Source organism: Trematomus bernacchii, unplaced genomic scaffold (genome assembly GCF_902827165.1).
Source record: "Trematomus bernacchii unplaced genomic scaffold, fTreBer1.1, whole genome shotgun sequence".
NCBI classification, from domain to species: domain Eukaryota; kingdom Metazoa; phylum Chordata; class Actinopteri; order Perciformes; family Nototheniidae; genus Trematomus; species Trematomus bernacchii.
Window position 1 is genome coordinate 8907847 of NW_022987851.1, and position 26843 is coordinate 8934689.

General features: G+C 43.0%; 2 protein-coding genes across 2 annotated transcripts in view; both read right to left on the bottom strand.

The window, feature by feature from the left end:
* The window catches only part of nectin3a (nectin cell adhesion molecule 3a), a 28516-nt gene extending 18872 nt beyond the window's left edge, over window positions 1-9644 (bottom strand). Inside the window, exon 1 of the mRNA XM_034113310.1 lies at window positions 9381-9644. Within this exon, the coding sequence (XP_033969201.1) occupies window positions 9381-9453 (73 nt within the window). The 5' untranslated portion in view covers window positions 9454-9644. The remainder of the gene's footprint in view (window positions 1-9380) is intronic.
* Window positions 9645-14450: 4806 nt separating this feature from the next.
* On the bottom strand, window positions 14451-17982 carry LOC117468896 (diablo homolog, mitochondrial-like). The gene is made up of 6 exons (XM_034113263.1): window positions 17816-17982; window positions 17245-17365; window positions 17007-17129; window positions 15709-15819; window positions 15437-15533; window positions 14451-15057 (listed from the first exon to the last, which is right to left on the bottom strand). Exons 1-6 carry the CDS (start codon window positions 17857-17859, stop codon window positions 14849-14851), a joined length of 705 nt encoding a protein of 234 aa, XP_033969154.1. The 5' UTR covers window positions 17860-17982; the 3' UTR covers window positions 14451-14848.
* Window positions 17983-26843: the final 8861 nt, after the last annotated feature.

The following is a 26843-nucleotide window of genomic DNA, read 5'->3' on the forward strand; positions in this document are numbered from 1 at the left end:
TTATGGGTGATAGGTCTTCTGACATCTGTGGCCATCATATCTATTGTTTATGATAACCTACATAGTTTAGATGTCACTAAAGTAACTATTTACGTTGAGTCAAGAAGCACATTCATCTTGTAAAGTAAATAAATACATTTTAGCTGTTCATTTTGAATAATAAATGTTTCGATAATAAGATAATAACTCCAATAGCTGTACTGGTTGAAGGTATGTTTGGCTACCTGTCATTCTACTAGCCTAGTCCTCACCCTCTTCCCTGCTTCTGTACTGTGTAGGAGGTGAACACAGGCTGAAGGGCAGTGTTTCATTACTGTTTAATGAATGCAGTAATTCATTCCTTGGTCTAAAGACCCTTAGTTTAGTACAGGCAAATCACAACATTAGCTGACCATTAAACTTCCATCTGATACCAAGGTCACATTTAAAAATAAAATTGCTCATTGACATGAATTTGAAAAACTGTTTTGGCAAACCTCACACAAAAACAGTCAAACAATATGGATTGATATATGACTATTGTAACTTTGAAGTCATAAAACAATGAGCTATTCAGTAATGTCTCAATGGACTTATGCCCACTAAAGCAACCGTTCCCAGCCCACAGCCAAGCTCTCCAAGTCTCAATGCTTTTTCTCAGAGTTGTATGAGCCTTTAAACACCAGAAACTCAAAGAAGTCAATAGGAGGTGGGGAGCTATTTGTCTGGTATTGTTATTCTCTAAAGAGGTGACCGGGAAAAGAAAACAGACAATGCCTGTATGCCTTACACAGGACCCCAGACCGTTGCTTTATTATTTGTGACGCCTATAGCTCAGTCTCAATCAGTCGGAGACAGGATAGGCCAAGTGGTGTATCGCCTGTTTTATAGCATGTCTTTATCGTAAGAAATATTTGTGCAGTGTGAAAGAAACATTAGTCCCTACACCAGCTCTAATCTACCCCCTTCCTTCCTAGCATTGTATCCTGTGAGGGTGTGAGGCTTTTTCAGTGGGCTAATTCATGGTGGAGACAAACACAGGCTGACAGGCCTTTAAAAAAGGGGCGTGCGGGCCTCTTTCACACATCACCATCCTCTTCAAAACGCCTTTTTCATTGCTCTCCCATAGCAATGTGGAATTCTCCTCATCCAGGTCACATTTGATTAAAGATCCATGCTTAAGAGAAAATTGTCAATAGTGTTGACATACAAAGTGTCAGGATAGGTTACAACCTCTCATCAGAGTCAACTACGACTATGCTGTAGAACTGGTGAAGGACAATGTCTGCCACTGTGTATCGAGGCAATGCAAACACTCCTACAGCATCCTGCCTTATTGTGTGGGATTTGTTATTGTTTGTTGTGGGGGTTTGAGGTATTTCAGTCTCTGAACACAGTGCTGTGGACACAGAGGTGGGCAGCAATGTTATTTTTCCATGCAAGGAAATGCATGAAAGGAAGTACTTTTTTGTGAAATTGACATTTGGAAAGGTCCCAGATGTTCACAGAAAGCAAGGGAGGACATTTCTCAAGCTGCTGTGTGAATAGGTAACTTCATTTTGGGAGTTTTAATTTTAGGCGGAGAAGCTACAATAGGGGTCTTTGTCAATTAGAGCCTAAGTGTAGGACATCCCTGACACGTTAATGCTAATAGAGACCGCAGTGCCCTCAGTATCACACCACAGTGGTGTTAAAAAATGCACTTGGGTAGAATTGTTGTTTATGTCAGGGTCTGCTAGCTCATCAAGAACATCCTCTCCTGTCCTCTTTTAGATAGCTGACTGCTCTCAAAAAAAACCTTTATCTCGTCTCAGAAGCTGACAGCCATGAATGAATGTTTAGACATATACTACATAAAACAATTAGCCAGACATCACTCAAACACAACTGGAGCCTTTATACTTTCAGCTCTTTATGGTTGGCCTAGTATCTGTTTAATTGATTTTGGTAAATTATTCACAGCATCCGCTAAAATCTAACATCAAGCCAAACAAAGGCAGCATAGAAAGGCTACTTTGGAAGGATAATTCCAGGTCCAAGCCTCCACGTACTGTAAGTCTCTGTAATAATAAAAGGTACATTGTTGGCCTCGTATGTTCAAAACAACTCAATTCAACTTTGAGGGATTCATAATATAAAAAAAATCTGATTTTTTTTAAATACACATGTTGGTGTTTTTTCCACAATTTACAAGTCACACTGTCCTTTTAAATGATATCTTATAAAACCAGTCTCAATTTTCATTCATGAGGACAGAAATAGACCAGGCCCTTGTTGGGTGGCGGGGGTGGGGGTGGAGCTGTGCTGAGGAGAGAGAATGGGTTCTGTGCTAATCACAGACTCCACTGCCCTTCGCTGGGTCTAAATAGGCTACTGTACTTTCATTAGGCTGATCTAACATAATGGAAACATAGTTTCCCACATGCCGCAGAGACCCCAGTGGGAATTCCACTGTTTTTCTTTAAAATAATTCCCATCATTCTCCAATTTTAGATTTCTTGTATGCAAACAAACCTTTTTAAAGGGATCGACATGTTGTTAGTGATTGTCCCATGTAATCTGCACACTGGAGTAGTTTAATAGGTCTAGGTATTGCTGTGAGAGAGATATAGCTGAGAATACTGGTGGAAGGTGAACAATATACTGCTAGGAAGTAAGATGTATAACCAAATGCAGAACAACTTGTGTTAAAATAGTGCTATATTAAATTAGGCTTTTGTTTTAAGTGCTTTGCCTAGCATGCACCTAATCTTAACTATTTCCTCATAATGCGGCCTGGAAGTTTAAAGATTGTTTTATGTGGCCATTGAATAGTAACGGAGGTCAGAAGAACAGTGATTCTTTAGATAAAAAGTTAAACTTTTCTAAAAAAATAAGTTGTTAAGCAGTGCTAGTAAGACTACAGAGTTCAGAGGTATAGTTACAGTTCATGATAATAATATTATTTAAACTTGTTTAACTATGCTACATTTGGATGCAGCTACCTCTAAGGAATTTAGCTAATGTAAGGTATAAAAAAACATTAAAAGAGGAAGCTGCTTCACAATTACAGAGGAAGTAACACAGTCCAACAAAAGCAGCATCTGTACTGTGTGTACCATGGTCAATAAAAACAGTAAGTAGTTTGGTCAGTGTGGCATTTCAGCAGCATTATCCTGGTCAGAGGTTGTTCATTTTCCCGGCACACCCACTTTTCCCGGCACACACTCTCACCCTGTTTCTGCAACAGATTAAAAGCCAACTCTTGATTTTCACTTACCACCCACTTTGAACTGTGAGAACAAGGAGATTTAGGTGCCTAGGTCATTTGGGATTAAGAAAAAGAATCACAGCGGATTTGACTTCAGCACAAAAACATGTATTTGATAAGACGCCAATGCAAAATGCTTGGCCAATTGCGGAGTTTATGATGAAATTATATTGCCCTGTATTTTGTACAACTACGTCTAGACTTCAATCGAAGGGGAATATTGTCAACACACCCCTCTTTGCAATGTACTACACACCCCCTCCCACAGTTTTAAGTCCATGGAGCATCACATAAAGCCAGTAAGACAACATACAAGTGTATTTTTTCTGGTACTCAGGTTACATGTCTGGTTTGTTCCCATAACATGAAGCCCACTTGGACATAGAAGACAAATATTTTTAGAATATACAGTCAGTAGTACCTCATTTAATCCAGGTCCAACCAGGTCACGGCTGTAGGGTTAGTCAATCTTTAAACTCTGACCCCTCCTCTTTGAAATGAAATGCAATCTGTTTTGCTATTATTCTAACATTGTTTTTAAGCCCTAAATAGAACTGGCCACTTGTTTTGTTAAGATTCTTTTTGCAATCTATTTAGAGGCAAAAATAGCTACCACGTTGATATAGTGTTTGTCAGCAGTGAGTAGTAATCTATGACTCTACACTTAGCTTTCAAACATGCAGTATATGTTCCTCCATCCCTACATCAACACCAAACAGAAGCATCACCTGCAGTCTATTTGTTATTATTTGCTAAAGGTATTCAGCTTTTATGAAAACGAAGACGGCACCTGCAACCAAAGCAGAGGGATGTAAACTATAGGGGGTAATGTGGACATAGGGGGTGTAGCAGGGATGGCAGGGGAATACAGAATCATTTGGCTCAATACCAGAAGGGACACAGTACTCCAAAATCCTGTTCAAGCCATTACCGCAATATATCTGCATCAAGGACCAGGGCTGCTCAGCAAGCCAATTCAGGGACTCGGAGCCAGGGGACATTTCTTTCTCTTCTCGGTTTCGGTGTCTGATGTTATCTCACACACAATGAGGGACAAGGGTGTGTTAAGAAACCTAGAAAACTTGGGATTTGATCACTTTTGTAATACAATAAAGAGTTTTGGACTGTCACTAATCAGTTACTCTATTACTGTAAATAAAGCATGCAGGGAACATTTCCTGCTCACTTGTGGTTTTGGACCTGAGACTCTGGGATAGTAAGTCCAATACTTTCTGTGTTTAAACTGCTAAATCAAGTTATATGTCAACGATTTAAAATGTTTTTTAATAAAGATATAACAGAAATATACTTGTTGGGGGGAACTAAAAAAGTTGGTTGACTGACTTTTCAAAAATGGTCTACTATGTTGATGTATAGAGAGCTAAGAACTAGGAAGTATGTGAGTCACTGCGGGATTCAGATATGCCAAAAACAGTGGACAAAGGAAATTCCTTACTAGCTACAATAATGTATGTCATCATCACTTGTGTACAAGCAAATAAGACAACACTACTGAAAGCTAACTTGCTGCAGTCAGCACCACCCAGTATTTGACTGGTAAGTGCTAATAATCTTCCACTTGGGTGGTAGGGGGTAGGTTAGCGTATGCAACAGACTGTGTGCTCTTCCCAAACATCATAACCACCTGACAGCTGAATGAGTGAAACAAATAAGAGTGAGCCGTGGAAAGCAGCCACACCTGTTTCCCATAACCCTGACGCTCCCCTCCTGGGGGATTCAACTGCTGACTGTGCACATCCTGCATGTATACCTCTTTAATATGGACTGTGAAGCCACAGTGTATCAGAGTGACCCTAACCTGAGGGAAAAACCCTGACTCCTGAAAACAGCAGGCAAAAACTGTTCCAAAAGGTTGGCCTGTGTTCATTCACAGTAGTTAATTATCCATGGAAATATCTGGAAGCCATTTTTACCGCATAGTTTCCTATGACTCAGTAATTGAAACAGTCAATTGTCTATTCAAGATTTATTCAGTCGACAAGACCTAGGCTACTAGCTAACACACAGTGAAAATAGCATCACTAATAATAGCACTTCATATATTTTTTGAATGCTCCCTTTTTGCCCACAATTTTGAATGGCTTATTACCCCCATGCACTTCGGTTCTAATGACAGGTAACTCATAATGTTGGTCTGGGGAGGAAATAGACACCGTGCCACCAAAAGCACTGTGATTGGCATGTTAAACAAGAACGTTCGGTTAAAGGTTGATGTCTGTGTCATTACAATGAAACCCCACAGAAAGACCAAATTCAACAACGTTTTTAGTCCGCCCCTCAATGATTTGCAACTTCCATAACCTGTCTGTGGCACCCAGCCCCAAGATCCATTATTTCCTGTGGAAGATGCAAATCTGGGTTAAAAATATTAAGTTTCATAGTAGTTATTTTCCCTTTAAACAGTTGAGCCCTAAAGTTTTTAGCCAACGTTACTGAAACAAGACTAAATGGGCACAGCATTTGTTAGTGACTATAACCTCACATTTGGTGAGCTAGCTAGTATTTATGCAGCTTTGTGAATGTGGGATTGGCTCAAAATAACCTACAGAGGCCATGTTCATGGTAATGTAGATTGATGTGTTTTTAATCTTTTTTTGGACAACAATGGAAGAATAAGCCATGTCGTAGCTCGGTATTCAATTCATTGCTGTTTTTTGTCTTTTCATGGGATTTCCTGAGAATAAAAAAAAACATGATATTATAACAATGCCATTCTTATTCCTCAAGACAAGATTTAAAATACCATAACAGTGATATCCTTAGACATAGATGTCTGTAACCACCTAAAAGTGGTCAGTTATAACTCTTTGTATTGTGAATTCCTAAACCCATGAAGGCATAGTGACTAGTCTAATAACCTTAACCTCTCTAATGCACATTTGTGGGCCACCCAACACGGAAACAAGGAAGAGGGTACGATTTTTGTAAATATGTTGAGTAACTTTTGTTTGAGTGAGTGGGAATTGCTACCATCTTCAAAGCCTAAAATAAAGTACACAGAAAATGTTCTAGTGCAATTCAAGTTAATCAGGTAAGTGCAGGCAGTCCTGTTTGAACTTTTGAAAGAAAAAGGGCTAAAGTAATGAAAAATGCACTGCAGTGTCACATTGGTGTCTTTTTATTCATTCTACCGACAAGTCCAGGGATAAGCAAAAACTGGGGGTTACAGCTCTTCATTTACTGAAAGACCACCAGGGAACAGCTTGCCATACAAAGCCTCTGACAGTCACATCTGTCGAGGAAGAGGAAGCAAAGGGTGGAGTCAACAGAAGCTGGTGACCACAGCCTGCGCCCTGAACCCCACACACACTGCCTCCATATCCCACAATAAAGCAGCACACTCATCTGCTGATGGCCTTCTTTCAAAAAGAAAACACTGCCTGCATTTAATGTGATTAGGAGTTTTCAGGCTGCTGCATCACAGCTGAGATTTAACCTCAAATGAGAGGAACCGATGAATGCTACAGCTGCTACCCACAGATGTGGGTCCAAATGCTAAAATGTACTTTAATGCCCTTTCTTGTATATACTTTCAATAGAAAATAACCAGTCTGGATAATTAACACCAGACGTGGAAAATGTTTGTGAAAATGTTGCCATCTTTTGTCAGTGGACCAGAAAAATACTTTTGTTCAAGCTCAACTTTGAATTATTATCATCAAGTGAATCAAGTCAAATTCAGTGTGACAGAAGTTTTTGTTGCAAGATAAAAAGATTCAAATTGGGCCAAATAGTTTACCTGGTAGAGCTAAAAAAAAAACACATACCTGGGCTCAGTCACCGCTAGGTAGACACGGTTTTGATTCCGACCTGGGTACCGTTTACGTGAGTCATATATCTCTCTCTCTAACTTTCAAATCTGTCTCTCTAATAAAAGCACTGGTGGCCCAAAACATTAAAAAAAAAAAGATGTTATCCGAATATCTCCCTCAAACAAATGTCTCAAAGTCTTGACCTGATATGCCTTAGCATTGTAAAGACAAAGCGGGAGTGGATTAATATGTTGAATGACTAAACCACTTTCTTGGCTACATCTTGCTGTCAATTAATAAACCACTGAAGCACATTAACATAAGGGGAACGAATCTGCTCAGTCAGTACATTGCCTTTTTTAAATCTATTTCTGTTTTTAGTCTGTAATTTAGGTGGCTCCATTACAACATTATTTATTTATATTATGAATCATGCGGCCCCAAGAGAAGAGACCACAAAACTAAGGTCTTCAATTACAGACCTCACAACTCGTAGCCACGCCTTGAATGAATCCCCTCCTCAAAGCCCTGTCTTCATACAGGGAATCTGAAAATGATACTATCGAGGAAGGTTCTTGACTCAAAGTACCCCTGCACAATAGTAGGCTTGAGCCACATGGTCTTCAACCATATGGTAGGGAGTCTTTTCCAAGCACAACACCAAAAGTAACCTTTGCTGGCTAGATTGCCCTGTGTTAATAATTAGCTTGTTTGGCTGCCGAGGTGACTAGTTAAACTGACGTGCTGCACACATGGCTCCAAACAGCAGCACATGTTCCAATCAGCTTAGTTTGCAACAGTGTGTTGTTTATCAGTTCACTGTGTTGATTTATGAACCAGTGTTTAGTGGGAACAGACAGAAAAATAATTTATGAAGAAGACTCTGAAAAAGCATGTGTTGCAACTGTGTGTGTGTGTGTGTGTGTGTGTGTGTGTGTGTGTGTGTGTGTGTGTGTGTGTGTGTGTGTGTGTGTGTGTGTGTGTGTGTGTGTGTGTGTGTGTGTGTGTGTGTGTGTGACTGATTTGGCACCAATGGCAGCTGTAGAGACACACTGAAACTTGTTTTGTGTGGGGGCTTTTAGCTTATCAAAAATGTCTGGTTAGATTGTCTACTTATGTAAAAACATGAATATCTGCACATTTTGTATTATCAAATGGCAATGCCAGTATATGGCTATACTAATGAAATAGCTGAGCAAGTACTAATTCATATGAAAATGGGTGCAAAATGATTTTCTGGTTCAAGCTTTCCATTGTCATTTATGTGCTGGTTTCCTAAATCTTTTTGGACATTTTCTAAAGTTTCATTCACCAAGAGATTATGTAAAAATGAAAAAAAATGCAGATTCATCAATCAGTTGCGGCCCCACATTAAATACATAGGTTAGCTGGTGCCAGAGTGACTGCCATGCATGTAGCAATGCAAGAAAGGTTTTATGGTCCTTTTAAGATACTGCTACCATGGCATATTGGATACTTTTTATTGCCCTTGAATTCAGGAAAAAACAAATGGGGCATTCTTTGGAGGCATTTACTTTTAGTATCCATCAATGTTTGTCTTAGCAGGCCTGCCATGTATTGTAATCCCAGCTCAGGACTGGGATAGAGCAAAGCACAGCTTGTGACAGTATGGAGACTGGAAGGTGCTCGGACTGGCATGCAGCCCAACTGCAGGTCAATACTTCCAGAGACTGTGCGACTGCAGTGCCTCCCCTGAAATATGTCTTCATTTCCCCTGCCACTCTCACGCCCAAAGCGGAGAGGTCTGCGCTGCCTCTCCTCAATAGCGTGGATCCCCCATCCCTATCCAACAACCAGTGGGCAAACTTTTCACAAAGGAGCTGCTCTTAGCTCACCATGAGTGACACTCACACACAGATATTCAATTATATTTATATACTAATCAACACTGCTCCTCAATGAATGATTATTGTAAGGCAAGTCGTGTTGTGACTTAGTAGAACTCCCCTTAGCTAAAAAAATGTGCGTGTGACTACAACAAAATCAGCTCTGCTTAAACCTATCTCTTGTCCCGGGTAGGGAGAAATGGGACTATAACGGAGGTTAGCTTGTGTGTAATAAGTTGCTGGGTACATTGTTGTTAATAACGTTAACACAGTTGAAATGTGCAAGCGAGGTTTAGCTTACTGTGAACTGACGCCAACTGCTAACTTACTTTCCTAGCGACATACAGTTAGGATAACCACAGAGCAGAACCGTTAGCCTGAACACAGCTAGCAGGCATTGAACGGAACAGCCCAGCACAACGAGGACCAACGTTAGCCGGGTTTGAATCAGTGACTAACGGTAGAGACTCCGAGCACTATGGCAACTTCTCACAATGGCCTCTCAAAATGACAAAGAAACAGTTAACTCACAGGTAAGTCCGTAAAAGGTGAGAAGCGTTGTTAAAAGTCGCAGTCCGTTAGCTGGCGGGGATCGTTTCTCCATGATTCCTATGTGTGTGTGTGCACTCCGGCACTCTGTGTCCGTCCTCCTCGCTCCTGCTCGTCCTGCTCTCTGTGGCTGCCTCGCTGCTCTCCATAGCGACCGATCCGCGTGGGCTGTACCACTCCTGCAAGGACAACAAACAGAAACACACGCAGCAGCCTACGCGCGCGCGCGCACGCGCACACACACACACACACACACACACACACACACACACACACACACACACACACACACACACACACACACACACACACACACACACACACACACACACACAGTCCCAAACATCCCCATTTGATTTGAATTGTTCTGTTTCAACCTTTCAACACTGGACACCTCTGAGATGTAATGAGTCAAAGTGGTAACAGAATGTGTTTTGTTTACTTGGTGTTACTGGTTATAGCCTATTGCAGAAGCAGTATTTCTCAATACAGAAGTGGCTATTAAAAAGGTTTTTTGTTTTGTTGGTCTGGGTCAAATTAGAGGCATTAAAATATAATCTAATTCAATATTGTGAGAGAAAAAAAGTAGGATATAACCTGCATTTAATTATGCAATGCTACCTAACACATGTAAAGTTAAAACAGTACCACTTTACAATAAAACTACCCTTATAAAGGGTTTACGAATAGTTTGTAATTCATTTATTAATTAGGTTGTGAACACTTTATAAACCCTTAATAAGCTTTTATAAGACATGAGATAAACAGAGCAACTGTGACCGGTTGCTTGCCAAATAGTGAGCCCACATTTATCTGTACTGCTAAGCCTTATTAGAAATGGTAGTAACTCATTAATAAATGGGAATGTGTTTTACACTTTACAATAAGGCTCCCTTTTGGCAACTATAAATGTTAGTAACTTGTAAATTAATGGTCATAAAGAGATGCCAAGAAACATCAAGATGGATGGGGGGAGAATCAACTCGGTGAAAAACAGATACCAAGGATGTTGGCTGATGAAGAAGACGAAGTAAGCTAGGTAGCCAATATAAGGCTTAGTCATCTTGCCAAATAGTGAGCCTGTGTTGATGTATGAAAACTATGTTAGAACTGGTTTATAAATGGTTCTTAATGATTAATAAAGTGTTTACAACCTAATTATAAACCCTTTATGAATCCTTTATAAGGGTAGTCTTATTGTAACGTGGTACCGTCAACTTTAATATAAGCTGCTGTAACAGTAATCTATCTATCCATCCATCCACTACCCAGGATGGATCAGCTGCACAAGGTAGCAGCTGCCTTGGGGCCCCAAAACCTCAGGGGGCCCAAAGCTCCAGGTTCACCACATGGCAATTAGTTTAAGGTAATTTGATCAAAGAAACATTTGTTTAGTAATACTGTTTTGAACACTAAAAAACAACTTAAACTGTCATAATAAGGGCCCTAAATTGACACTGGCTTTGTTAAATAATGTTGAAGCCTTTTATGTAGATGGAACATGAGTTAAAACCTAGTTTTAAGGCATTTATAATGTTACATTTAGCATTTTCCTAAATACATCTGCTTAATCAAGTTACTAAACAATTAATAGATAGAAGGGGTAACAGGATCGGGGCTCAGTGGAGGGTTAAACTGACCCTGGATATAACAGAAGTGGACTGCTTAATATTTAGGCATTGTCAAATAGTGATCTCTTAGCATAAGTGATCTCTTAAAAATAATGAAATAAAAGTGTGATTGAGTTTGTATCTGTGGGCGATCCTCTTGTTCCAAGAGCACACTTGTTAAAACATGCAAACTAAATTGCAAAGAAATGATTGTCTAAATGACTGTTTTACTTTTTGAGTAAGATTATCTTCCTTACAGCAGTGACTGAACATGTAAAGGTTTCATTGTTTTCCTCACAGAGACACTGAACCTGTTGTGTCTCTAACCATGAGGCCGAGGCTACTTATCAATAAAGTTTTCATATGCAGGTTTTGTATTGTTTAAGCTTAAAAATGTTGTTTTCACGTCGCACATCTGTAAGGGCTCTCCAATAGCAAATGTAATCAGTCAATACGGATAACACAGCTTCCTCTGCTACCACGACTATTTAGACTAGACATTTGAGTATTTTAGGACTGTCATCTTTATCACAGTGTATTCAGCACATTCGTTGTTTGAAAAAATTGAGCGTTGAATAAAATAAGTAGTCACAAAAGAGAAATACTAACAATTTGTACCATTAACCATGCCTAAGTCTACAAAAATGTGTCAGCTTAATGTCAAATGAATACACCCACAACAAGATGATGAGAATCACGTGTTTGGTGGTCAATGTGTAACTAATGTTATAAAGACATTCTTTAGGGAAAACAAGGAAGTGAATGTAGAAGTTAATATAAACCCGAGGAGATGAGCTACTGAAGGACAAAGCAGTCACATGCAATGACAGCGTTGCACTGATTCCTGTTTCTGAAAAAAGTGTGCACACTGTACTCTGTCCTAAAACATATGAAGCGCTCTCTTGCATTGTTCTTTCCTTTGAGATAATTACAGCTTTTACACATTCAGGAATCCAGCGCCGTGTGCAGCACGGTGTTATTATCATGCACTGCAGCCTAAACTGATAAAAGGCTACCTCAGCAGTTTGACTTGCACATTATATGTATTCAGTGAAGATAAGCACAAATGCTCGTCCGATGTGATTCCCTCATGTTGAGCTGTGACGTCTTCACAGCCTGTATTAGAGTCCTCATCATGGGCTGTCAACTCTCCAGGGAACCACCATCTCCTGCAAAAATGTTACCCCTGTCCCTCTCCCAGAGCTACAGCTCAGCATCACTGTGATTAAGGCATGACCCATGATATGTTGCCACACTATACCCCCTGCCTTTATACCCTCCGGTGGTTTATTTATATCCTCAAAGAGCTATAAATCCCCAGGTGAAAGTGCTGCCCTTTTCACCAATCAATCTCCCCTCCTGGGCAACTTTGCATTGGAACAGTAAAATCAGAGCAAGAGGAGGATTGTGTATTTATGAGGGAAAATCACATCTTATTTTCTTCCACTAAACATTGAATGTGATAATGATATCACCAATTTGGGTGAAATAGTTTAAGTGAGGGTTATTTCACACCACTGGCATACGTTTTTATCCAGAAATGCTGCAGAAATGCTCAATCCCCCTCAGTAGCACTAAATAGTTTATGAGCATTTATGGTCCGTGACCTTTGTAATTATGGTCACCTCATTGAGGTTTTATGCTGCAAAAATACTTTACTACTCAGTGAGCTATATTACATTTTCTACCAGGCAGCACTGGCACCACCTCCCCTGTGACCAGTGGGTGCACGTCCACACAGACTGTCTGGGACTTTTGATTTTACAGTCTGTGAAAACAGCCTTTGTTAAACACAACATTCCTCACTAGTCACATTGGCCAGTCCTTGCACACATTAACCTCCCCCCCCCACTTTTTCTGTAGCCACTCTCATGGTCCCATCCCCTGCCAAGGCTTGACCATCTAAAGCAGAGAGGTCCCCTCACTGCTGACGCCACAGCATGAAATGACCCTCTGCACTGACCTTTGGAAGACTTACGTGAAAATAATTAAAACAATGTACCTGTTACAGAGCATATTCACATTACTAAAGGATAAGGCTTGGTAGATTTGGTAATAGACTTGCAGGTTAATGGTGTAAGAGTAGTAGCACTTTCATATACAGTGAAAACATGCACATTATTGGGAATGTAAAGTGTTAAGAGTCACAATGGTTTAAAGTTGTGCACAATTATTCTATACTGTATGTACCAAGCTGGTTTAGAGTGAAAGTGCCTCATGTAAATGTAGGTATAAGCACCAGGGTATGCACTTTATTCACATAAAGGGTTCTCTAACAATATGGGGTTTAATCCAAATCACAATCATGAAATACAATTTCGTCAAATCTATATAAACAAAAAAGGAAATACAATGTATAGATGGTTTACATAAATACTACCACATGCAAATGTAGGTATATCAGGGAAAGCTAAATGTTAAATAGTAACACCAGTAAGTGCATAAACATTCATTCAGAATAAAATTGCCAATGCAGGCATAAAACAATCTGTTACAATGGATGTAGACCGCCATCTGCTGGAATTAAAGGAAGTTTTTTTTGTGCTTCAATGTACAGTGTATGGGCATCTCAATTTTTGAAGGCTTTAATACTGTGAAGTCCTATATACTGTACATGCAATAGTTCCGTCTACATTTAACTCCTTTACAGATTTGCCACCTGCCCGCACTTTACATTCAATCTGTAATCTTTTGTAAACTGTGCGGTTGATTTGTCCAATAGTGGAATTATTCTTCTGTCTTCCAATTTGAAAAGCATCACAATTCAACATTTTGACCAGAGGAAGAGCCGTTTCTTTTCTGTTCTGACAGTGTGGAAAGAGGTGATGCTGTAGATGAAGTGATGAAAGGTGGGGGGGAGTTGAGAAACGACCTAAAAGCTCTACAGGTCAGTCTGGACATGGGTAATTTGCAGACAAGGAACAGTTGTTGAGTGAAATAGAGAGATACAAACAACAGGTAAAGCAACACTACCTTAAAGATGTTCTCAGAGGAACATAAGTGGGAATCAGAATCACAATGTGTGTGAACGAAATATTCATACATTATTAGTATCACAGAACAAGCAAGTCTACTGCGGGGTGTCTTTTGATTATATGGGGTTTACAAAGTTCCGCAGATGACAAAAGGGGAAATTATTTTAATGGAGACGGGTTAGACACCTCACATTTAACATCCCACCAACAATTTAATCAGAACAAATGCTGGTTTCAAACCGCTTTCATCCCCTGGCAACCATAAGAAGCAAGTTTTACCCTAATTTGTGTTACTGTTACGGTAACAGTTTTTAGGTCATTTGGATAAACAAGTAACAAGCCCTTGCAACACAACACTGAATCTAATCCACTGGTCACTGCATTATATCTAAGTTTATCTAGTGACATGACATGAAATGCTATGTATCGTTTTCTGATGTTGTGCATTAAGTGAAGACCATAACACGTTTTTGTCTTGTCTCTTGTCTTTATTACAAAGAATTAGACTAATTAAAACACAAAAATGGGATCGAGTCACAATAAAATAAGCAATAGATGGAAAACATATTCCTAGAAGGTAGAAGTCATTTTTCAAATACAGTCTTAAATGACTTAAATAACACTTATGAAGGAGTTGCTGAATTACTGAGGCGTTTCCCTCCCTTTGTGTGATTCAACATTGCAGATTATGTACAGATGTAAGCTTTTACATGTGTGCACAATCCACATGAGTAGTTACAGCCAAACATTAAAGACTCAAAAAGAGACAAACATTATAAGAATGATAAAAAGCAAATTTACTTTGAAAGCATATCACACTTTTTTAATGCTTTCCTCTGTTTTCTGATACCTCCCAGTATTTGTTTCAATCTTCTCTTAGATAAGCGTCAGGCACCTCTTCCTCATCACTATCATTCTGTAAGGAAGCAGCATATTGCGCCATCCTTTCAACCTCCATTACTTTAATCTCGATCAACTTTTTATCGGCATCCTTTGACAGTTTCTGTGCCTCCTCCACCTGCGTCAGGGCCACCTGAATGTTCATCGACACCGTGATGGACGCATGTTCAGCTCCTGGACACACAGATGCAAACAGACACCGTCAAGTTGTTGATAAAAAAAGTTCAAAGGTTGATATAACACCAGCTTAAGTTCAGACATTATGGGTAGTCATTAAAAAGACACTCCTGTCCATCACTTCCTTTTTGTTTCACACAAAGCGCTACTGAGGGACAGCAAATGATCCATAAACTGTCCAAAGTGCAACACTGACAGCAGGTGAAAAGGAACAGGCACACAGCGAAACAAAGCTTTGAAAAGACGATTCACAGCTTAGCATGTATTCACAGTTACAAGAACCCTGAGAAAAACCTGCCTCAACACTTCAACCATGACATCACAACCTTTCTCTCTCATGGCATCATAACCACACACAGACACGTCTTTTACACACCTGATGTGCGTGCTGCCTCAGCCGCCGTTTCACACAGCTTGACTGCGATGAACCAGGTGGACTCAAAACGTTTGCATTCATCTTGTCTGTTGTCAACCTGTCAGAACAGAGAGAGTTATAAGGTTGTCTTCAACAGATCTGCAAATGTTTGTTTTAATACGGTTTGTAAGTGTGCCGTCATATTTATGGGGCAGCAATCGACAGAAAAACTGAATGCTATGCTCAGTTTTGTTTTCAAGTACCTTTCACCCAAGGAGACAACAAAAACTCACCTCAGAACGCTGGGCAATGATCACCTGCCAGATTTTATCCTCTTCTGCTTGAGATAGTCTTCCCAGCGCTTCCAAATATCGTCTTTGGAGGGAAATGAGTGTGTGCACAGTCTGTTGCAAACAGAGGGAGGACATAAACCGTTAACATTTAAAATCAATTTCAGGAGGCAGACTAGCACAGAGGTACTCAAGTAGATTTAAACTAACTTAATTAAATCCATAAAAATAGCACAATACATTTTGATGGTTGATTGCCACAAATAAAGGAAATTGACCTATGTTGTGTTGGGAGTGGCAGCAGAAGTCACAGATATCTTGAACTTTAAAATAAACCTGAAGTGCCTGCATGTCTTTACTAAACTATTTGGGGGAAAGCGTACTTAACAAATCAGTTTGTATACAGATCTCTCGACATTGCCACTGATTTGTCTCTACATACTACATCAAATGGAAGTGGTCATGGAAAAACGGCAAATGTTTCCCTTAACACAATTAAAGGTATGAGGATAGAGGGTCTTCACCTCTTTGTCGCTTTGAACAAGGGCTAGTTCCATGCTTCATAACCTTGTGGTCATATTTCCACTTAGAGCGTATGTGCTATTACTTTGCTTGGCGTCATTAGCTAAGGAAGTCTTTATTTTTCAAATAAATTGTTGTTTAGTTTTTTTTTTAAATTGCTAATACGTTTTTCACGTGAAAAGGTAACCATTCAGATTACTTAGATTAATTAGTTTACCCAAAAAAACACATAATTGGAAATGTGGGTGGATGTTTGGAGCGCCAGAGCTGCTGGCTCTGTGAGATTGGCTGGCATATTGAAAGCACATGTCAACAATGTTTTTGTAATCACTCACTGCTAGAAGGGTAGATGCAAGTCAATAATTATTATAATTTTAATTATAAGAGCAACTAATTTGGCAATAGCTTGTTAGATGGCTAGCTAACTTGTTAGATGCATAGCTGACATTAGCTATGGCTATCTGGCTATCTTACTAGCACCTCTCTAGGTAAACTATTTTGTTAACACTGTGGACTTTTGTCAACCCTTCTGGCAATCTAAGTTATTACAGAAAACACTGTCAATATTTGTATTGAGTCTGGCCAGCCGGTTGCTGATTTTCTTCTGCACTTATTAAACACTACAGTTATTCAAAAGGTTCTCGTTAATCAAGGCCTTTTTATCCTACCAGCCACTAAAGACTAGTGGAATGTTATAATGAAAAAGTATCCAATAGACCAGAAGATCGAACACAATCCTTGTAAATATGAGAAATATCTCAGAAAAGATGAGAACTTACTTTAGAGTACTCTGTGATGGCATCAATAAGAGCTAAAGTGGTCTGAGAGAGAAAGGTGCTTGAACTGTCTGTAACCAGAGAGGCTGCTCGTCTGACCAGAGAGTCACGAGAGAGGTTGTCAGCCTGCAACAGAGACACACAGAGTAACACACAAGGTAAATGTACACTTATTTATATACTGTAGATGGCTGCTGTGTTGTTTGTATGCGTTGCGTATATCTCTGGTAAGATTACTCACCTGTTTGAAAGGTATAGCACACAGCGCACCGCCCACAGTTAGTGACGATATACCTGTGTACAGAATGTTTGTCCATTTCCCCGCAGGTTTACCGCTACTGATGAGGACACGAGTTGATCTCCTAGACAAATAATAAAACAGTTTCATCTCAAATCAGCCAGTTAGGCCTACAGTTAAATATATGATTTTAACATAAGTGCTAAGCAATGTCAAGTTACGATCTTATATTGTCAGTAGCCTACATACAAAGGACTGAACAGAATGAGGACCCCTAAAGATGAAATAAGACGTTTGGGGAATCAATACTGAACCTAGTTTTAATTAGCCCTTTACTCTTCTTTACCGAGTGTAATATAATGCGGTTTTGGGCAAGGAAAAACAAGTTTAACGTGTATTATAACAACTTCCGGTTGTTGTTGTTGCTATCACATTCAGAGGCAAAACATTTTCCCACTTTAATCGTCGACAACAGTATTTTATTTTTAAGAGGCGGGTAGTTTAGGACATTGTGTAGCCATTGATCTAGAAACTTTACCTATACAAGTACATTTAACTGCAAAACATATCGTACCTGAGTAGACGGAAGCAGGTTGTTATCCTCCGCAGTGCGGCCATGTCGGTCCGCTTCAATAAATGTTCGTGTCACCGAGCAAAGATTCCCCGGCAGTGAGACGTCACAGCCTGCAGTGCACACTGCTTCCCTCACGCGGTGAAACGGCAACATTAACTTGTGCTCAGCTGTAAATACAGTCACCAAATGTCCTCTTAATCTTTCAATATATCACCAACAGGCAGTGTTGGAAGAAGTACTCAGACATTACACGTAAAAGTACAAATACTATGCTATTAAAATACTCCACTGCAGAGAAACGTCCTGAATTCAAAAGTGTACTTAAATTAAAGTACAAATTGTAGTAGCCTAGCATCAAGATGTACTTAAAGTGCCAAAAGTTAAATTATAATTTCAGAATAATATCAAGTATTTTTTTTAATTACTTCGTGTATCAAAAGTACTTGTTAAGCAGAATCTATCTTTTCACAGTATTATTTTATCCTGTCTTTATACATTTAAGAGTATGTTAGTATTGTGGTTTGTCAATGTGGACCAAATGTACATCTAGATTATGTGTAGATTATTAGTAGCATTATACCATATCGGGGGGTTACGTATTGTAACCTGTAGTGCCGAGAGAAGGGAGACGGAGGCGGTGCATCGGAGGTGCAAATCTCTCTTTATTGGGGAGCAGAAACTGACATGCTGTCGGGTCGAAGCCGCAGAAGAGAAGAGAAAGTGCAAGAGACACACACACAGGTTGCGTTCGAATACTCCAAAAAAACAGCTCCTAAATTCTAACCCTATCGTCTATTCCTTGACCTCGGAGTGAAACGTCATGGGGTTAAGGGATAGTGGATAGGAGAATTCAAAAGGATTTAGGAGAAGAGACTGCGGCACTTTAGAGAATCCGACTGCACTTTCACTATCCGACGTGTTTATGATGCGCCAGCAGAGGTCATAAATGTGCGCCTGCTGCTGTGGGGAAACTATGGAAACTACAGTTTTCTATACAGCGGACTACAACATGGATGTTTAATAAGAACGAGGGACTACTGTAAACTCATCTAGAGACTCTGCACCGTGCTCTGATGCTGTTGTTTTATGCTTTATGAACGGGGACAACAGAGAAACATATTCTTCATGACCAAAGTTGAAATTGAAATAAAAAAGGAAAGTGAAACTTATGCTCGTCACCCTCTCCCTCCGGTCCACATTAATACAAATGATCCCAATACATATGATTGTATGAAAAGATCTTAAAATCAATACAAATGTATTTATTATAAACGTTAGTCCTTAACATCTATCACTGTGTATATCACCATTCAAACATCTTTTAAAAGTTGAACAAACCCCACACAGCTCAGTAAAGACTGTGAAATGTTGACTTTATTTGATCATTTCAGTAAAAACTAACGTTCATATTTCTCTTTTTGATTATAATACTGATGAACGTTCAAAACAAAGCACTTTGGCAACTTACCACATACGTTTTAAAATGCTTAATAAGCACCGTAACTTTCATGATATCATTTCTCGTTCATAATCGGTTGTTTCCGTGAACGGCCGACTGTTGTGTGACGGCAAATGCTGCGGCCGCAAGGCATTGTGGGGCAGCATTTTCTCCTCTCCTTTCGGTTAGGGAGGTCCAGTGGTTCCTAGGCTAAAGGAGGTTATAAAGGAAGTTTGAAACCTCCTTTCCTTTTAATTTAGAGAATTCGAACGGCACTTATCATGGCTGCCACTGAGGGACTTCCGGGTCATTTCACTCCGTTAGGAAGGTTCCTAAGCTAAATGGACTATTCGAATGCAACCCCAGTAGGTACCCCGGAGGTACCGTCAAGATATCTGTCCGTGCGGAAACAATACCCCCAACCTGTAGTTCCTGGATTGAATTATGTAACCCCAGTGTATGAATCAGTGATCACTACAAACCCTAGTTATATAAGCACAGGCGGAGCCCTCTACTGGACTCTATGGGTACTACCTTATCCCGCATGCATTCTCCCACTGAGACTTCTATAGACGTAGCCGGCCCAGGGCGGGCCTACCTGAATGCGCGCGCATCACACCGTATAAAAGGAGGCCTCGCCTCCTGACTATCATCCTATACCTCTCTTCAGCGAGCGGAATAGAACAGACAGTGCCCTGAGTAGAGGGCTCCGCCTGTGCTTATATAACTAGGGTTACAATACGTAACCCCCCCGTTATATCTCTCACAGGCTCCGCCCTCTACTGGACTCTATGGGTACAGTGGGTGGAGCCCTGATGTATACGCGCAATGTCGTCCAACACCATTCCACCCTACTGCCCCTGACCGGCTTTTCTGGTCAGCAGCTGCTGCCGCACACTCTCCCTTAACCCGGTTGTGACCGAGGAGAAATCTGGGCTGCGGCTGACAGAGCACACCCTGCTGCGCTTACCTCGCAGAAAGCGTGCTCAAAAAACAGTGCCGGGGGACCCCCCCACCCCCCGCCCATAGACGGGTGGGGAGAGCCCCCTCGGCCCCGTATGGGCTTGCTACGCACCTGCCTTCCTGAATCCCTAAGGATAACAGGGAGAGCGCCAGCGCCCATGCCTCACACTCAAGCACTGACCCCGTGCAGAGTGTGAGAGGACTACAAATGTGGGGGGGCTATCCCCCCCCTGCCTCTCGGCAGGAGGGGGGCAGCCCCTCCGCCCATAACGGGCCAGCGCGCCCCTTGCCTATCCCGGGACCCTCAGAGGGCCCAGGAAAGGTGAAGGCGCATCACGTCCGGGGAGGGGGTCAGATGCCAACTGACCCACAACCCCCCCCCCCTACAAATCCTGTGTTGCCCCAGCAAGCACAGACGAGGAGAAAGAGCCAGACATGTCCAAGAGATAAAACCTTATAAAGGGGCCTGGCGTCGACCAAGACGCCGCTGTGCATAAATCCTCCACACTGTTGAATAAGGCTGTTGACACAGCTACAGCCCGTGTGGAGTGCACACGAATCCCTGTGGGGCAGGCTCTCCCTGCCTGTCCGTAGGCATGTGCAATGCACTCGCAGAGCCAGCCTGCCAGGCGTTTCTTGGACAGAGCTTTCCTGATCACCCCGCCCCCGAAGCACACGAACAGCTGTTCGGTGCGTCTAAGGGCAGCCGTGCGCTCCACATAACATGCTAGCGCACGCACCGGGCAGATGAGGTGCAGTTTAGCCTCCCTGGCCCCCCATGGGGGGGAGACTAAAACCCCCTAACTGAATAGCCCTCGACCTGAACGCACTCCTTAGGTCTTTAGGCACAAAGGAGGGGTTCGGTCTAAGTGTCGCGCCGCTCCGGCCACCCCGAACTAGTAAACAACTCGGGTGCACCGACAGAGCAGTTCACTCGGACACTCTTTTGGCTGACGTTAAGGCAAGAAGCAAAGCTGTTTTCCACGACAATGCTTTCAGAGGGGAGAGCTCCAGAGGCTCAATGGTCCCGAGGCCAGAGCCTCGAGCACTAGGGGCAGGTCCCACTGCGGGGTGGAGACGTGCACTACAGGGCGCAGTCTCCTAACCCCCTGTAAAAACCGTGACATCAGTGGTTGATTAAAGGCTGACCTGCCACCAAAATCCCTCATGACAGGACGAGATGGCTGCTGCATACACTTTCACCGTGGAATGCACCAGCCCTCTGTCCACCAGCGCGTTTCCACTACAGCGCGCAGCCCGGTTTAAGAGGGCTGTGACGTCAGCGGCCCGTTTGTGGTTGCGTTTCCACTTGGCCTAGTACCGGCCGGCGGGTCCTAATTCACAGTTTTTCTGGCCTCATAAAATCGTGGGGCCAGGGCCAAGACAACCGGGCTGAGTTTGTGACGTCAACGCTCTCGGCTGCTGATTGGTCGGAGAGAATCGTCACAATCTGCGCGCGAGATAATCCATTTTTACAAACAGCATTTTTGTTAACAGAGGAGCTACAACAATGGCAAAGAAAAGCACACCATGGTCGGTCGAGGAAGTGACGACGTCCATTATATTGCAGATGATAAGGTCCAGCGGGTGCTCGACGGGACAACTCGCAATATCAAAGTCTTTCAGGAGGTCTCTACACAGACACTGGACTCTCCAACGGCGTTACTGGAGTCTGCATGGTACGTTTTTGCTAACGCTCTGTTATTAGCTTGAAAGCTTTGTGTCCCTGCTTTGTGTCCCTATCTGTTCTAAAGCTCACTTCTAACAAATAAGTCTATTTTATCCTTACATTTATGTTCGACAACCCATGCTTTTATGGAGCCCCGAAGGCTAGCTAGGCAGATAGCATTAGCGAGAGCTATTGTTTGCTAACACCATATGTGCCATTGTTTACGTTCAGTTTGTCTTTTCTATAGTTGTTGTTGCTATTTATAGTATTGTGCTGCAGTAGTTTGTGGAATTTACAAGTCATGTTTCTGTTCTAGATGATTACATTGGGACTAGCGAGGAGGAACAGTTCCGAACAACATCCTCTGCATCAACAGCACAAACCGAGGAGGAGAGGATCTGGCCCTGCAGGAACGGCAACTGGCCCAGCAGAATCAATGCCATGTCTTATCTTATTGCTTGTTGATAAATAATTGCACCCACCAGCGATCACACAGAAAGATGGCATCATCTAGGCGTCCCTCTGCAGTCAGAAATATCATAAACACCATCGTCCACAAAGCACTGTACAGGGGTTTATGGATTTAAGAGAATACTTATCACAGTGAAACCTTTATCATCTGTTGCAATTAAAGCAAATAAGAGAATAAATACTTGGTTAAATAATACATTTTAACTCTTTAGCAGGACAACTCTGCATACTGTTTGAAATTGAGTTTGCTAGCTTGAGGTCCTCCTCTAAAACATAACATTACATATTTTGTAATGGTATTGAGAATACATGATAAATACATGTAGTAAAAATTACTCAATTGTAATACCCTCGTTGTGCTAGACTCAAACACATTGCTTATATATTTCAAAGAGAAGAGAACAAAAGAAAACACCTATACAAAGAGAGCGGTGCACAGCGCTTAATATTTACTTGCACTATATTTCTGTTGATCTGGGTTATTGTGTTGCACTGTTGGAGGAGCCTGTGACCTAAGATGTTCATTGTCATAACTACACTAGCTATGTTCGTATGACAAAATAAAAAACCTTGAACCTTGAGGCTGTGTCTTTCAGACAAACCATCATAATCATATTATTTTATGCTGTGGATACTTTAGCCTCCATCCATGTTAACAATTTTTTACACTTGCATTTATGAATATAGTTCTGTTGTGTTTTACACTTTTGTATTTATGTTTATAGTTTGCTTTGATATTTGCTTAATTTATTAGATTATTATTATTATGGGGGCAGTACTGGTGCTTGAAATTCAAATATTTACTAAATAGTCAATTCTGATAACATTTTTTTGGTTTAAATAATTTGACAAACACATGTATGTGAAAAAAAAAAGATGTATTTATGTTCAATACAATACAATGAATATTTAGGTATTACATTATCCATTCTAGGTATTCAGGTAGCGCATCAGACCCTCTCGTATGTCCCTGCCCTCCTCTGCACCTTGTGCCACTGCTACCCCTGGTAGACGTAGGTTTTCCTCAGGCATCCTGAAGTTCTCCACCCACTGAGTGTGTGTGAAAGATGGAACAATCACATTCCACCACTCGGTAGCTCGGTCGGTAACTTCTGAAATACACAAACAAAAGCATACGTATTTTAATACGTAAAAGTGGTAGCTACAATTAATTAAATACTTGAAATACTTTGGTCGTATAGGGAGCGTGAGCCTAAACACATTGCTAGTTAGCGAACGTTAGCTTACCAAGTAGCATTGTAGTTAGTAGTGATTCGAGTCGTCCTGTAGTCTCTGCGGCGTAGGAGGACTGCCCGAACTCTCGCGTCAGCTTCTTCTATACCTCGTCTTGCTATACGTCGCCTCTTTCGAAACAACTCTTGTCTATTTCTTGTGATAATAAACCACACAGCAAAAAACAAGCAAACGATCGCTTTCACATCTCCACATCCTCCATTGTTGTGTCGCATTGAAGATGACGTCACGGCAGTTTTAAGCAGCGTCGCTCCGCCTACACTGCGTTACTATAGATACTACCCCAGTTCCTAAACTGTAATGGAAACGCGCCATAAAGTGAGCTGGTCCTAACGAGGCCAATCGCGGCCCAGCCATACCGAGCGGGGCCGAGCGAGGCCGTGTAGTGGAAACGCGCCAATGTAAGAAGGATAAAATAGAGCTCAACTCACAAGATAGGGGCTCTATTCCCCGCTCCTCACACCAATGCTGGAATCTCAGCCACTTTGGCCTGTAACAGGCTGTGGTGGATTCTGCTCTCGCTGCCTGGATAGACTGAATAACGCTGTCAGACAATCCACCCTGTCTCAGCCTGTCCCTCTCAGGAGCCAAGCCTGAAGAGGACGGCCCAGAGTGGGTAACGCCCCGATTGCACCTGCCCCTAGAGACATCGCCCCCCAGAACAGGGGCTGGCCCACCTCCATCCGTGTCATTTCTGAGTACCACGGAGCCCCGACGCGATTCGGTGCTACCAGAATGACTGCCAGACGTTCTCGCCTCACTCTCCCCAGGAGAGGGAGAATGAGACGCAGCGGTGGAAAGGCGTATAGCAGCTTCCTTGGCCATGGCTCGTGTGCAAACGCGTCCACCCCCAAGGGCGGGTCGTCGCTCAGGGCCATGGAGAACCACAGGGCACAGTGGCTGTTGCGTCGGCTGGCGAACAGGTCCACTTCTGCTCTCCCGAACTGGGCCCAGACCTGCTTCACCACCTCCGGGTGAAGCACTCGCCTGGCAGGGGGCCGCCCCTCGACCTGAGATCGGCCCCTCTGTTCTCCAGTCCCGGGACATGGAGGGCTCTCAGAGATAACACCACCTCTGAGGCCCATAACCACAGCTCCTCCGCTGTGGTCAACAAGGAGGCGGAGCGGACTCCGCCCTGCCTGTTGATATAAGCCACTGTGGTGCTGTTGTCGCTCCTGACCATTACATGTCTCCCCTGAATTAGGGGCATGCAATGTCGGAGGACTAACACTACTGCCCGTAGCTCTAGGAGGTTGCTGTGTCGAAACTCTGTCAGAGCCCAGCGCCCACCTATAGCTCTCTTCAGGCAGGTCCCTCCCCATCCTGTTCCGGACGCGTCCGTGAACACTGTGATGTAGGAGGTCACCCGTCCCAGTGAAGACCCCCTCCGGAGGTGGTCCGGAGACCCCCAAAACCGGAGGTTGCCCCCACTGAGGGGGGGAGGGATGGTCACCAGCCGTCATTTGTGCCTCCAAACGCAGGCTGGGGAACCACCTCTGCAGGCCAAAGTGGCTGAGATTCCAGCATTGGGGGCCGCGTGTCGTCATAATGCTATTTTCCTCACTATGGAAAACAGCATTAACCGGAGTTTTTACAGGCGTAGTGTGTTTTACTAAGGCCCCTGAACGCACCGCCACGCGCCTCTTTACAAGTGCGGGCGTTGCTATAATGCAGCCCCTATCACTATAGTAAACAGCATTATTTGGAGTCTTAGCTTCAGGCATAGAATGTTTTCTAACAGAAAAACGTCCATAATGTCCCTGTACCCGCACCGCACTATAACAGTGCTGCCTGCGGTTTATCACTCTCATCTGCGCACTCCCACTAGCCTCCTCCCTAACGGGAGCTATAGCTGGGGCGGCGAGTGGGGAATTTGTACAGTCATCAACATGTGCAAGTGTATTGTGGAAACAAAGGACACTCAGACTTGGATACAGATCAACACCATCTTTATTTTAAAAGTTTTGACAGGGATCTGGGCATTAAATAGGCAGTTAACTCCGCGAAGATGGAGCTCCCCACCCGGGTGCTCTGCTGTTGCGGAGCCTGCCTCGGTCGGGCATGCCCTTCCCCGTGATTGCCGGTATGCCGGTGCCACGGGGTGGGCCGTAGAGGTGGAGGGCGCCGCAGCTACGGGACCCCCGTGCCGGCGCCTCTCCCTCCGCTTCACTGTCGCACTACGCTCCCTCCCCTGCATGCGCGAGGGGGGCACGTAGCGGGGCCTGAGGAGGAGCCAGCGATAGCATGCGGCTAAGCTGGACTCTCTCCTCCTCTAGGCGGCTGAAGCGCTGGGTGACCGAGGAGACCAACCCAAAGAGCCCCTCCGTGGACATCTTCTCGGTCCTTCTTAGATAGGGCCGTGAGCCCTGGCCACACGTGACGAGACGCCACTGTGGCGAAACGAAGGTCGGCTGCGCCGGACGAACCGGGCCGTAAATCTCAGGAGGTTTACAGGCCTCGGTGGCAGCGGTGGGGGGAGCGGTAAGCCTACACGCTCCGCCGCCAGAGTCATCACCGCCGGGAAATCGATCCGCGCAGACCTGAGAGTTGGACCTCCGGTCAGCGAGGCGTCCTCCTCGTCCCCCAATCGGAAGAACCGGGAGATGTCACCTCGCTCCCCCCGAATCGCCTACGTCCACGACGTCGAGCTCCAGATCCACCGACTCCTCCTGCGGGGTAGCCCTCGCCAGGAAGTGCTGCCCACGATGCTCTCGTGTGAGCCGCGGGATCATCTGGCAGTCTGGGCATGTCAGCGTCGGGCCCATATTACCCACCGCGTGGTCAGGCCCCAAGGACGTGAAGCAGAAGGGTAATTAGATTCGGGCATTTCGGGTAGGCCCTACACTTTACTCTCTCTTTCTCAATCGTCTCGAAGCTCGTGGAATCACTTCCGCTGCTGAAGAGAAAAAGGATGATAGTCAGGAGGCGAGGCCTCCTTTTATACGGTGTGATGCGCGCGCATTCAGGTAGGCCCGCCCTGGGCCGGCTACGTCTATAGAAGTCTCAGTGGGAGAATGCACGCGGGATAAGGTAGTACCCATAGAGTCCAGTAGAGGGTGGAGCCTGTGAGAGATATAACAGCATATCAGGTGTTTGTGTATGTACAAATACACTGGTAACTCTTGTGTTAACCCTCCGATTTACTTTACAACCTTTATCCTCTGGGGTCAATTTGACCCCATTAGTTTAAAAGACAATGATCATATTCCAAATTGTAACCAACATGTATGTCT

Excerpts from the sequence above, each read along its gene's own strand:
- LOC117468896 (XM_034113263.1), bottom strand. The coding sequence starts at position 17,859 with ATGGCCGCACTGCGGAGGATAACAACCTGCTTCCGTCTACTCAG. Across the intron at positions 17,130-17,244 it reads GTGCTATACCTTTCAAACAG|GCTGACAACCTCTCTCGTGA; the intron begins GTGAGTAATCTT and ends TCTCTGTTGCAG. Across the intron at positions 15,534-15,708 it reads TCATTGCCCAGCGTTCTGAG|GTTGACAACAGACAAGATGA; the intron begins GTGAGTTTTTGT and ends CTGTTCTGACAG.